Raw genomic sequence first — 13,198 nt, forward strand, 5'->3', positions numbered from 1 at the left:
AGTAACTATCTTGGACAAAAAATGGAAAAAAAACTTTAATTTTATCTAAATAATAAATGAGGCAGCAAAAATCTAATCAGATACATTTTCAGCTTTAAAACACAATAACAACCCTGTCAACGCCAAAAGCACCTTTATCTAAAAAATGACAATCTATATTTTCTTTCATTCATACATGTGTATGGAAAAATGTGTATGAAAAAAAAAACTTTCATTTTATCTAAATAATAAATGGGCCAGCAAAAATCTTATCAGATACATTTTTCAGCTTTAAAACACAATAACAACCCTGTCAACGCCAAAAGCACCTTTATCTAAAAAATGACAATCTATTTTTTCTTTCATTCATACATGTGTACAGGGTACCTACCCAGCATCTGCAAATTGGTGGTCTAAAAACAATACAGTTACATAAAACAATGCATCCCTCAACAAAATTAGATGCTGTTAAAATATCTCATTTGCTACATAAATTTTCAGACACTTGAAGTTGGAAATATGTTGTCTTTTCTTTCATTTTAAAACCTTGTTTTTCACAACATAGTGACATTTTTTCCAATGCACTTATCTTCATCTGAGAGAATAAATAAATTTCCATAACCATTTTTTTTTTTTTTTTTTTTTTGTCAGTATGGACTGAGAAAAACAGAAAACAGAAATTTAAGGAGAACTGCCTATTAATTCTACACCATGTTGCTGATGGTTTTTCATAGCCAATAAGCTAGTTTCTGACATCCTCACAATCAAAATTTCAGAACAAATGTATAGGCAAATTGCAATTGTCACTTTCAATATAATATCATATTATGTATCGAATTATACAGGCTTAAATTAAAATAAAAAGATTGCTACTCACGTTGCCGTCATTCAGTCTTACAGTTACTTCATCCCCTTTAGTGCTCTGGATTTCGGCTGCCATGAAACCCTCCTTTTGGTGGGGCACCCAGCAGTTCTTCTTACCGTCAAACGGCTGGGTCTGTTCCTTCTGCAGAGCCTTCTTGTCGATGGCCAGATATTTCATATCTGGATCATTCGGATCGTACGACATGATGGCAGGTTAAGTGCGTACAACCAACGAAATAAATTAACTGCTTTTGAACGAAAAGGTAGGCAACCGCAGTGCGACTCTGGACGCTGAGAACGTAACAAACAAGGAGAGCAGTGAGGCGGAACAGCACTAGACCCCGGTTCTGAAAGCAAAGGAAAAAAATTTAACTTCATTTCATCCTATAATACTATTATCACTTGCAGAATTAAAAGGTAAAAAGATCACGCACTTGCCGGCCGGTTTAAGAATAAACCTGTGCACTACTTCCGATTTTCGGAACTATTTCTTGCCCACTTTCGCTTTTGAACACCAGTTTCATCAAGCCGACATATGAGTGCAGAAAAGGGGAAGCCTATAAAATCCTCGGCAACGATTGCCTTCTTGAGCAATTCCCTTGCACAAAATTTGAAATGCCTTCTTATTAAGTGCTCTCTACTCTATCCCGACCTCATCACAGTCGGTTGAACACCTTTGGTAAATATTCCACCGGTTGTATTGTAAAGCCGGTAATCGTTGCTTGTTTACTTTTGGCAACTGAGTATTGTTGTCGAGCTTGCTCTGCTTAACCGTCCATATGCTGATGACCACCTATTTGAGACTCGATGTTTGCACACTCAGAAAGATAAGCAACATGCTCAGTTAGCATTGTACTTACGAATCCAAAGCCGTTCTAGCTGAAATCTGTTTTCTGGCGAGGTTTATATATGAGCCAAGGGTCAATTGGCCCCTTGAGGAAGTTCTAAAGGTGTTTGCAATTGGCGAATAGACGGATTAGAAATAGCTTAAGACCAATCCCGTCCGCCGTTGTAAGTGAAAACACTCATTACCCATTTAAGGATGCGCCAAATATGTTCGGCATCTATTTAGCGTTCTCTTCTATATGGGTTCTACCGCGTTCACTTTTAGCTCAGAACATTATATTCAACCGGCAGCTTATATGACCAGAGCGTTTGTGTAATGGCATCTATATAGAATTTGATGCTGTTTTATTGTAAATAATTTTTCGTTACTTAAAAATAGTGGGAGGACGTAAAGGCCTACTAGTAGGCCCTACCCTATATATACAGTTGTATATACATTACTCAAATTTTGCGAAATATACGTAGCAATAGGTAGGCCTATTTTAATATCTAAAAAAAAGCCACGTTCTGTACTAAATAAGGGCGACCGGTCGGCGGATCCAAGAAAATAGGCTACTCGGCATTGTATATCAACGTTAGAGATATAGGCCTACATGTAGGCCTACGTCCTAATATATGAAACGCATCGCACCTTTTACCTATGCTAAATTATATCAATTAAAAAATCAAAATAAGTTTTTTTAAAAGAAATTGATGAAAATAATAATAAAAAAATAGCACGGCCCGTTAAAGAGTAAGAATGTGTTTATAATTAATTTTCATCTTAAACGATGAATTATATCCAAAAAAAAAAAAAAAAAAAGAAAGCGACCTGGGATTAATACATGCACATGTAGGCCCACTGCACACACTATTAGGATGAACTTGCTTTATATTGCACCAGCGATTAGTATAGTACCTGGGATTTCAGATACTACTTGGAACCCACCTCCAATATGAGCACTTGTCGTTCATAAAAGATAACTGTGAACGTAAATGTATGTTGGGTGGCACTTTACTTAGGCCTACCTAAATTACCGCCAGTGCCAGTGAACACGAATGAAATCCAGGATGTGATTGTTCTTTTGATTTGGAAGTAATGCAATTGAATGTTTCATCTGCACTTCATCTTTTTCTTAAACTGGCTGTGCTGTTGCTTAGTTCACAAGGAAAGATGTAGAATATTAGAGAAATTAAAGCGGTCCTGTCACCTATCGAACCACGCCTCCTCCCCCATAAAACGCTAAATTTGTTTGGATAATATATAACAAGGCAAGATTTTCAGGCCTTAACTTTACGTAATTGCTATTACTCAACATTATCCAATGATATGTTCTAAATAACATTATTCATTCTATTACGGCGATTTTTAAATAATAGCGACCGTCACCGGCCAACTTTCGAACATCATAGGCCTACTTGTGTTTGTTAATTTTGTGTGTAAACGAGGAGACATGAAGGATTAGTGTTTTTATATAATTGTCAATGTGAATAGACTAGACATATTTTAAAATTTAACATATTCTTTGTTCATGTATGGCGCTGATTTGCAATATCTTAAGCGTGTTAGCGTGTCAAAATTAAGCTTGTCTTGGAAGATGCAAATGGAGCTCATTTATGAAAAAAGATTTGTTTTTATAGATAGTTTGGAAGCGGCAAAATCACCCGAGGTTGTTGTAAAATGTAGGTTTGGATAGGTTTGATGGGCATATTTAATTTCTTCATCCCGTTTTTGTATTATTATTATTTTAAGTGTTTTAAACTTAGTGTGAGCAGTACATAGTACTTGTCACCTGCAACCGCGTTTTCAGCATCAATCGCGTATTTTGTCACTGCCTAGTACCGGTAGTTCTTTCATCGTCACACCGTTAGTCTCAGATCGGCCCTTTGAATATTGACTTTGGTCTCCGACTCTGGTACCTGATAGTCATAGTAATGTTCACAAGATACAGGCCGACGTAGTGCTAAAATAATGCAGTTGTTATACATTCCATTACTTTCTTCACGCAACGTATCTCTTGATAATAATTTACTTGAAAACATATAACCTGATATTTCAATGATTAGATATGTAATTCTTCTCCCTTTAGCAAACTTCCTTCTTCCTATGTTCAAAATTTTGTGCAGAAAGTTTGAGTTTTGTATTAAACAATGTAAAATTAAATATTTCAATGGGGGAAATTCAGGGGAGGGTCAGGATCAAGTTTCCTCCCTATTTAGCATTTTATTGCCCCATACCTTATTTGGTTAAATCATTATTTGTAGGAGTGAAGTGACTAAGAAGCAAATCTACAAGAATTATGGCTGACACAACAATACTGGTGACAAGTGATCACTGGTGCCATCCTTCAGGTTTTATAGTACACTGGAGAATAAACTCTCCTCCTTTGTGCATTTGCTGTGTAGTTGAACTACTGAGCAGTGAAAATGTTCTGCTCATAAAAAAGAAATTCATAGTTTCAGAATTTCTAGGTGCATTATCAGCCAGACCAAAAGAAATCATCACTTCATTGTGTACAGAATTGAGGCTTGGTGAAAGACTTTGTGAATGTTTGTTGGGTAAAGTATTTTTAAGTACTGTCAAGCCCATAGCCAGGGATTTCAAAAAGGGAGTTTCTTTTTTTCTAAAAAAAAAGGGAAGCTCTTTCCATGGAATCTTCTTGTGCCAAAATCAAATTTTGCCCAAAGCTGACCTATTCCCCATCAAAAAAGCAGTTTGTTCTAACCCCCCAAACCCTTCCCTGGCTATGGATCTGATTACATTAATTATTTCTATTCCAAATAACCACTTATTTAAATTTCAAGAGTTTAGAGTCAACTTAATTTTAGAAAATTGACTAGCACATGGTTACATTTGTTTTCTATGTTTCTCCATTAGGCAGAAAAAATAATTTTTTTAAAAGATGTAAAGCAAAGCTTTCTCAGTCAATCAAAGGACAGTCAGTTTGTAGATATGCTTTTCACATGTCTGTGACCAGCGGAAATATCATCTTTTGTATTTCCAGGGTTCTTACAAGTTTCTGACAACACTTTTGTCCCAATTGTAACTGAAGGTAAAGGAACTATGAAGACTTACCAGAAATTATTGCATCTTGGCCTAAGACTGCATTATTTGGTGACAGTGTATGTGATCACAGAAGTCTAGCAATTTTTCTGTATAGTTCTCTTTTTAATCTTAAAAAATAGCATACATAATGTTTTTTGTAACATTTTAATGTTTTTATTAATATTTGTTTTTATGTTTTTTTTCAGCTGTGGTACAGTTGACATGTCTTATGCAGTCGGATCAGTTTGTTTGCTTTGTATTGGATCATATCACTCATGAGGTAATCAGATAGCAATTTTTGAATTATTTACTTAAAAACTTATTGTAAAAATTATGTGGATTTTCTCCTCTTTCCTAGAATTTCATAAGCACTGTAAAGGCAAATTACCTTAAACCGTTAATATTCCAGTAGCAGCTATGATATATATTTATGGTTATGTTTCATCTAGATTTGTAGTTATTGTTTTCATTCTGATATCAATAAGTGTGAATGTACCATTCAACTGTCATGAATGAATCCTCCCACATTGGTAATGGCCAAAGTTCCAGATGGGAGAGCAGAGAGCAAGTACACTTTGAAGCTTTTTCTGCAAAGCAGGAAAACCAAATAAATCATTGTTGGTTATTTTTGCCGGTGGTCTGTTGCATGATAATATAGAAAGCTAGTGATTTAAGTTTCCCATGTGCCAGTACTATTCCATGACAGAACACACACAGGGAATATATTTACCTGTTACTAGGCTATGCAAGGCAACTTATTTATTGCAACCATACACAAAAATGGTGTGTTGCGATGTGACTATAAAAAGTTTTGATTCAATATTGTAAAAGAATTTTTGTACCAATTAAAACACTATGATATTCACTTATGGCAGACCACAGATATCAGGGCTGGCCAGAGCATTGCCCTCCATTAATTACATCAACCTTATTTGGGGAGCAAGAAATAGTATCTTCCACCTCTCACTCAGGTGAATATTCTATGGCTGGTGGCTTTAATGCTTGTTTAATAGAAAGGGAACTGAAGCATGTGATTTTGTTCAAAAGTTGTAGGTTTATGTAATTGAATACCGATTTTTTTGCAAAAGAGTACTATTTATGTTTTTCAAAATGATAACATTAATTTTGGTTAATAAAAATGGAAAAATGTTAATTAAAAATCTAGTGCTGATTTGCATAATTAAAGTCAGGCAGTTTCCTTTTTTTAATTTACGATTTGCTGATCTTGAAAAATTATACTTATTCTAAACTTTACCCTGATAGCACTGCAAGTACTGTGTACATTGCCCATCATAACATGGAGATGGTTTGAGTTGCGGAATGCACTTATTTCTAAGCCAGGGGATCTGTTTTGCAGGTTTTGTTTCAAGAATGTTTTGATCTAGTCTTTATGGTTTACAAACATATTCAAACATGGAATGGATAGGTCTGGCATTATGCTTACGTTTTGAAAAATAGCATTTTTTAGAAAATGACCATTAAAATATATGATTTTGTTTTCAATTTACCCTCATCAAAATTACAAACATTATCTTGCACCCCATTTCCATAGATTAGATCGACCTACTTTAGATCGACCTAACTCCCTGGGGGTTCACGCTAAATAGCTGTCAGCCGGGCGGACACGAAAGTTAATTACCCTCTTACAGCTTGTAGTAGGCGGGACGGACATTTAAGTCGGATTATCTGAAAGTAATCTAGTGAGACTTCCCGCAGGGATAGATCGATCTAAAATCTATGGGAATAGAGCCTTGTTCGCTATCAGTATCAAAACCAATTCAAGAGATTTGATGGTTTCCATTGGTCTCTTTTGTGTTTTTCAAGCTGATGACAAAGCTAAGTCAGACATTTCTCTAGCATCAGCAGTGGAAACTAGATCAGCAAATTATCTGATACCCCGTTCACACTACGCTCAGTTATCCGGATAAGTTGCGAATTAGGTCACAATTCGAATAAATGCAGTAGTGTGAACGCAAGAGGATTTTGAAAATGCGCATTTTCAAAATCCTGCAAGCGAGGTGGATTTCTAAGCGCGATCCGGATAACTTACCGGAATCGACACCTGTACAGATCTTACTGCGCATGTGTGCAGATAAGTGCGGGTATCTATGAACGCTGGTTTATTACTTTAGAGATTGCACCAAACGTATTTGGCGGTCACCACTCACTACAACATGAGGAAACAAACTTATTTTGCCACCTTATACTTCTCAAGAATGGTGGAATGTCTTTTGAGTTGCATTTGTCGTCACAAATTTTTGTTGATATTTTAAGATTTCCTGTGCGGCACATGCGCGAGTGTTCAAAACAGGAAGTTTAACCTGAAATTTTCAACGTGGGATTCGGATTCGCTTAGCGAGTGTGAACGCAATACCGAATCGGATTCCTTACGAAAAATCCGAATTATAGAAATGCGCATTTTGGCAACTGTAGTGTGAACGGGGTATGAGATGTCTGTAGCACCTCAGTAATTTTGAAGAAAATTTTGAATTCTTTAAGCCTCTTAATCGTTATCTTGCAGTATACTAGTGTAGCAGACATGGTGGTCTGCTTGTTCATTACTTTATGCTGGTGATATTTTCCCCTATATACTAGCATCATTATTTTGGGCTAACCGGTACTACTCATATATGGACCCCAGACAACCATTCCTAGTATTTGTACCACCATGCATTTCTGTCTCACACACACACACAACCCAGACAAGGTTTTCAGAGAAAGCCCAGTTTGTGGTATATACCCAGGTCTGTTCATCAAAAAAGTGATTATTTTAACAGGCAGTACAGCATCAGTTTCCCCTGCACCAGTTATAAGGATAGGTCAGGTCACTAAAATACCTGAGAGCATGTGAAAACACACTCCACACGCACCTAACACCTTGGTGCCCAGCAGTAGGTCATTATTAAATCTTTTTTTCAACACAAACTTTTAAGGTGAATGGGATTGATAAAAATGAAGTTTATATGACTGGCTTAAGAGTATGACTAATCATTTCAATTTTACACTATTGAAGTTGTTATGGACATTGTTATGGTTAGTAGTTCAGGTTAATTTTGTATGGTATTTGATAATTGATGTGATTGTGTGGATAGGGTGAACTTGAAGAACTTAACATTGCTTGATGGAATCTAATGAGACTAAAAAAATCACGGATAAAAAAAAAATAATTATGAATTTTTGAGTATTTTCATGGGATTATGATGTTATATCTGTTTTGTGTATATAACCATTCATAGTTTAATCAATATAAGATTGCATAACACATTCCAAAGAAAGAAACTGCAAAAGTTAAAACTTCATCCTAAAAGGAGGGATTGCTTTGAACACTTATGGTTAAACATAAGTAAGACAATGTTGTTGACTAAGGTGACATTGGTTTCCTGTGGTATGCTGACCTCTTACTATTAATCAATTGACATAATTCTGTTGACATGAGTAAATGTGAGTAAAGTATTAGTCACCCAAAATTTCTATAGATAATATGTAGTTACCTGTCTAATGCTGTTGTGAAAAGATACAAATTAGTTATTATTATTATTATTATTATTATTATTATTATTATTATTATTATTATTATTGTGTTGTTGTTGGTAATTTATTTAAAGATAGAGGTATAAAGATGATTTTAGGATTAATTTAGGCACAGTTTGCGAAGGACATTTGAAGGAAACCTGTGGGGATGTTTCCTCAGACATTTCAGAAATGACCAATAAAATGTGTGTATGCTGAGTTACATAATATGTAAAGGACTGTGTTAAGCACTCATAGTGTTGTAAATAAAGCAAATAAAGACTGATATAGGCAGGTAGTGTGCTTACATATTGTGTAAGGTGTCCATGAGTTGAGCAGAGTTAATAAGGATCACTTGAGCCCTCTGTGGACTGGAAATTGTATTTATTCTAAATCCTACCTTTAATCCTCAATGAACTGAGGCCCACTTGAGTTGCCTGGGGATCAAATCACTTGGGCAGCATCGAAAACATTATAAACTGTCCTGCTTTAATTAAGTGATAGAAAAGTGAACTTATGATGTCAAGGGATAAACTAAAAGTATTTGAGGTTTTGTTATTGAGACATCACTTCTAAGAGATATAGTTACTTCAATATCAGGTTGATAAAATTTTTGTTTTCCTTTTTTTCCTTCACAGAGCAAACAAACAGAAGATGTCAAACTCTCAGAAGATGTCAAACTTGCATAATTTGCATTTTATTTTCAGTATATCATGTTTTACTTGAAGTCTTAAGAAAAGGGCCTATCACATTATTTTAAAAAAGTCTTTAGCAATACTATAAATATTAATCATATTTTCATCTGTTATTTTTCTTTCTAGCTTGTCATGCTTTTTTAATTTATTTTTTTCAAGAGAGTTTGAAACACATTACATAAAGTTTCACTGGAGACAGCTTACTGAACACCTGGCTAATTATACATAGAGAGGTGCAGACATTTCCCAAGATAAGAAATAAAACCTGTTAAGTGACTGCTCCCTTGTCAGATAGTGCAATATTGCACCAGCGTCATTGGTTTAAGTTTAATGCCACCTCTCTCTCTCTCTCTGTCTCTCTCTCTCTCTCTCTCAATCAAATTTGATTTTTGGTTGCTTTTCTCTCTCTCTCTCTCTCTCTCTCAGTCAAATTTGATTTTTGGTTGCTTTTTGTTTGTAATCAGCAGTCAGAAACCCTAGAGTCTTTATTCAGAGATGGAGATGATGTTGTTTTGAGATGTTTCTGGTGTAGCATAGTTAACCCCCAGTTAAGGCCTGTAGTCTGTACAAGGGATATACCTTTAACTGGAATAGGGAGGTATTTTTCCACCTGCTCACAATTTTGCTGCCTCAGACATGAATTTCAGCAAATTTTCCTGCTGAGTTTTTACCTGTTTTTTGTTTATTTCTTTTACAGCGGACAGTGCACTTGCTGGGAAGACTCAAATTCCACACTGTTGGATTTTCTTTTTGTACGAACCATAATATTGCTGCCATGTAGTTCAAATCGTAAATTCATTTTGTTGTGATTTAAGATCATGCAGGAGCTTTCAATTGGTTCAATAGAGTATCAAGTTTCAGTATAAAGTTTTTCTTTCATGTACATGGAAGATAGTTTCTGACATTTTCACAGTGTCTTGAGCTTCAGGTACAATGTTTCCCAGTTTCATCATTTTCAAATCTACATATGGCACATTTATTGGATTTTGACCATCATCTTTGTATGTGATTTAAACTACCATGCCTTCTCAAACAGCATTTGGCTGTCTGATATTGTGAACATGTGATTTAATTAACAGAATTGATGTATGCAGTAAACTTTAATGAAACACGCAAAAATTTGGACACAAGTGGGAAATTTGAAAATAGAATGTTAGGTTCTGAAACCCAGACTCTTTGTAGGGTATAGTCTGAGATAATTTTTAGGCCTATACCTAGCCATCCCTGATAGATATGTGTTCATTTTAACTATTGCATGGGTGGTATTTTTTATTTGATATTAACTTTTTTATATAACTGTGAAAATGTTTGAAGTGCACATATTTGTCAGTGTTTATATCTATTTTAGCTAATGCATTTTATAATTATATTTTAATAATGCCATTATACTATTACTGAATATTGAATAGATCAAACAGTTTTAACTGTTATTAATAATGTAGTAATTTTTTTTTTTAATTGCCATGTTGATTTTCATGCTGTGCGTATTTTGAGTAACATTGATATCTATAAAAATATATAAAAAGACCATACTATAATGTTACATGTAGATATTATGTAGCAAGGCAAAGAATACAGCATTGAGCAAACGTGAACTTTTCCTTCACCTGGTTCAGTGTGACCATGTGGAGTTTATTTCTCTCCTCACCCAGTGAAAGGTGTAGAGTGCAAAAACAACTGTCCAAACACACTACATTTGGACCCAGTCAGTTGTGATCAAAGATCAGAATTATGGGCAATTTACAGCGCTTAATCTCTGGAAGCGTAACTTACGTAATTTATTTAACTGAATCATCATCCCGTTAAATGTAAAAGGAAAAGAAAAAATTCACTATAATTATTACTTTATTTTCTTTTTTTTCTTACTCTCATTCATATAACTGCCTCAATATTCTTGTGTTATTTATTTTAGCATTTGAGGCTGTGCAATTACAAGAAAAGCTTAGTGGCTTTTAACATTGTGGGAAGACTCCTAGAGAAAATTGCCCCCCTTGCCAGACAGCTTGTCCTACACTGGGGTAAGGATTTTCATTTATTATTCTTAAGATCTTCAGTGTTCTTCCTTGTATGTTTTATTTTCATTTTACTCTATGAGATCCATTTGACTTCATCAAGGAAAAGAAACTTGGATTGTTTATAGTTTTATATCATTTTAGATCAGTACATCCACACCTTTAAATTTGAAACCAACATTTTATGTTTCAGTTTTCACATGAAATTCATTATGATAGTTTGATGTATAAATGAACATGGATATTAAATATGGCAAAATTCTTTACAAAAACTAGAAAAGTAATTGTGAGGAGACTGCAGGTCACAGCCAAAGTTGTTCAAATCTCAATACTATTAATTCATTTATTTACTGATTAATGGATCACTACCAAAATGTAATCCCATTACTATTAAATCATTTATTTACTAATTAATGGATTACTACCAAAATCTAATCTTTTTTAAGCCAACCCATTTCTGATCTATCCTAAAACATGATCAAAATAGAAATCAACAAAGACAAAAACAATTTCCATGGCAGAGGTATCGAGCAATCTCAATCCCCATTGTGGAGGAGGAGGGGGAAGCAAATTAAGATGGAGACCTTAGAAATAGATCATATGAAGGGAATATATCTAAGAATTTCCTGGCTTGCTGTACATGATACTTGATCTGGTGCCTGGTTAAGGTATCGGAGTTTTTCCAGGGGAAACCTACAGCCATCAGACCGTCTGACCTGTGTCAGTTTTATCCTGTTTTATCACCTGCTTCACAAGTGAGCGTCTACCTGGAATTTGATGAGGGTCAGCTCAAGAATGGGGAAGAACTTCCTAAAGCAATTATATTTGTTGACTGACATGCCTCCATTCTAAGCTTAATAATTGGTCTGAATATTACACCTAAAAGATGCACATGCAGCGATAATGCATGCAGTGCACAGATTGAATGAAGCTGATATCTTTTTTCATGACCTAGTTATATTTTTTGGTAATTTACCATTTTATAAGATAGATGATGTACACTCTGCAGATGATGAGCTTTGGCCATTACCATGGAAATGTTTTCATCAGTTCAGTCCCAATCAAAGTGGTCCAGTTTTATTTGTAGTAACATAAATCAAAAGTCAGAAATTGATAGAATTTGTAGAAACATTTACTTTATCAACCTCAAATTTTGAAATCTATCAAAACAAATGGTATATGTCCCCTAACCCAATAAACTATACAGGGATCATTTTCTCTGTGAATATGCTATCTTTATCTTTGTTTGCTTAAGTGCAGTTGAATCCCTATTTTTTCACCCCATACTGCAGACATCAGTGAAGAGAAACCACATACATGTAGTTTCAATACAGAGTCTACTCTCCTATCTCAACTGACAGAAGCTGGTTAATTGCAACCCTCTGTAATCCAACGCTAGTTGTCTGTAACCCAGAAAATATTCTCACTAGTAGTTAATCCATCAAAAAGGGCTTTCATTGGTGGGGTCAGGTGAAGATTTGTGAAAACCACTGGAGAAAATTGAGAAATATAAATTGAACTGCCTCAGTAGAACCAGTTTCCTCCCACCCGCAAAATAATTTTTCACAAGTGCTATTTATAGCCTATTTACTTATGCCTGTTCATCCAAAATCAAAATATTCAGAAGTACTTGTCTTCTTTCCACCTCTCTAACAGTGTGGAGCCTGCTGTGAGAGCTGTGCTCATGTTACAAGAGGTGAGAGGCTGGCAGTAGGTCTCTCCTTCTAGGGAAATAACACAAAGCTAGGGTAAAAAATGGAAATGCTCTGGAGTTTCCGACACCTCAGGTTAATCATGGCTGTAGATTTGTTCTCATTTGTTGAATAACACATGTCCAGCAGGGAACTTTTACATAATCTCAAAGAAAGGAAGTTTCTTTTTGTAATTAAAATACTGTTTATTGTAAGAACTAATCTGCCCTTTCCTGTAGCCTCTTTGAGAAATAGATCCTGTTCAAAATTCTGGAGGATTTCCTGCAGTCCAGGTGCATCTTCTCAGTGTGGATGTATTCCTAGAAATCTCTCAATACAGTGTATTCTCTGATCTCTTCTCACCTGTCTAACACCAACATAGACGCACACCTTGGGGATACAGCTATTATTATTTAATTATTCCCTTCCTTCCTATATTTAAAGCTGTCTGATGCTGTCAAAAATTAGCAGATTTATTTAGCTGTTGCAGAGCCTCTCTTTTTCAAATAATGAACAAATTACTTCCCTTAAGTGTATTTTATGTTGTTGTGCAGTTATCTTTGCGTGGATGACGTT

General features: G+C 35.1%; 2 protein-coding genes across 38 annotated transcripts in view; one reads left to right on the plus strand and one right to left on the minus strand.

The window, feature by feature from the left end:
• LOC106168235 (uncharacterized) overlaps positions 1 to 1,850 on the minus strand; it is a 42,080-nt gene extending 40,230 nt beyond the window's left edge. For 21 of the 35 annotated variants that reach the window (XM_087006321.1, XM_087006312.1, XM_087006332.1 and 18 more), the window contains exons 1-2: positions 1,704 to 1,849; positions 857 to 1,190 (exon numbers count right to left, since the gene is read on the minus strand). In XM_087006321.1, the coding sequence (XP_086862447.1) occupies positions 857 to 1,048 (192 nt within the window). In that variant the 5' untranslated portion in view covers positions 1,049 to 1,190; positions 1,704 to 1,849. Of the gene's footprint in view, positions 1 to 856; positions 1,191 to 1,703 lie in introns of all 35 variants that reach the window. The other 14 variants (XM_013547221.2, XM_013547219.2, XM_087006337.1 and 11 more) reach the window with 1 other exon arrangement.
• Positions 1,851 to 3,285: 1,435 nt separating this feature from the next.
• The window catches only part of LOC106159058 (meiosis inhibitor protein 1-like), a 29,694-nt gene continuing 19,781 nt past the window's right edge, over positions 3,286 to 13,198 (plus strand). For all 3 annotated transcript variants that reach the window (XM_087006339.1, XM_087006340.1, XM_087006341.1), the window contains exons 1-5: positions 3,286 to 3,351; positions 3,934 to 4,227; positions 4,674 to 4,721; positions 4,921 to 4,994; positions 10,832 to 10,937. In XM_087006339.1, coding sequence (XP_086862465.1) covers positions 3,969 to 4,227; positions 4,674 to 4,721; positions 4,921 to 4,994; positions 10,832 to 10,937 — 487 coding nt within the window. In that variant the 5' untranslated portion in view covers positions 3,286 to 3,351; positions 3,934 to 3,968. The remainder of the gene's footprint in view (positions 3,352 to 3,933; positions 4,228 to 4,673; positions 4,722 to 4,920; positions 4,995 to 10,831; positions 10,938 to 13,198) is intronic.

The sequence above is a fragment of the Lingula anatina genome, chromosome 2 (assembly GCF_051362555.1).
Source record: "Lingula anatina isolate TDL-2025a chromosome 2, LinAna3.0, whole genome shotgun sequence".
Lineage (NCBI taxonomy): Eukaryota > Metazoa > Brachiopoda > Lingulata > Lingulida > Lingulidae > Lingula > Lingula anatina.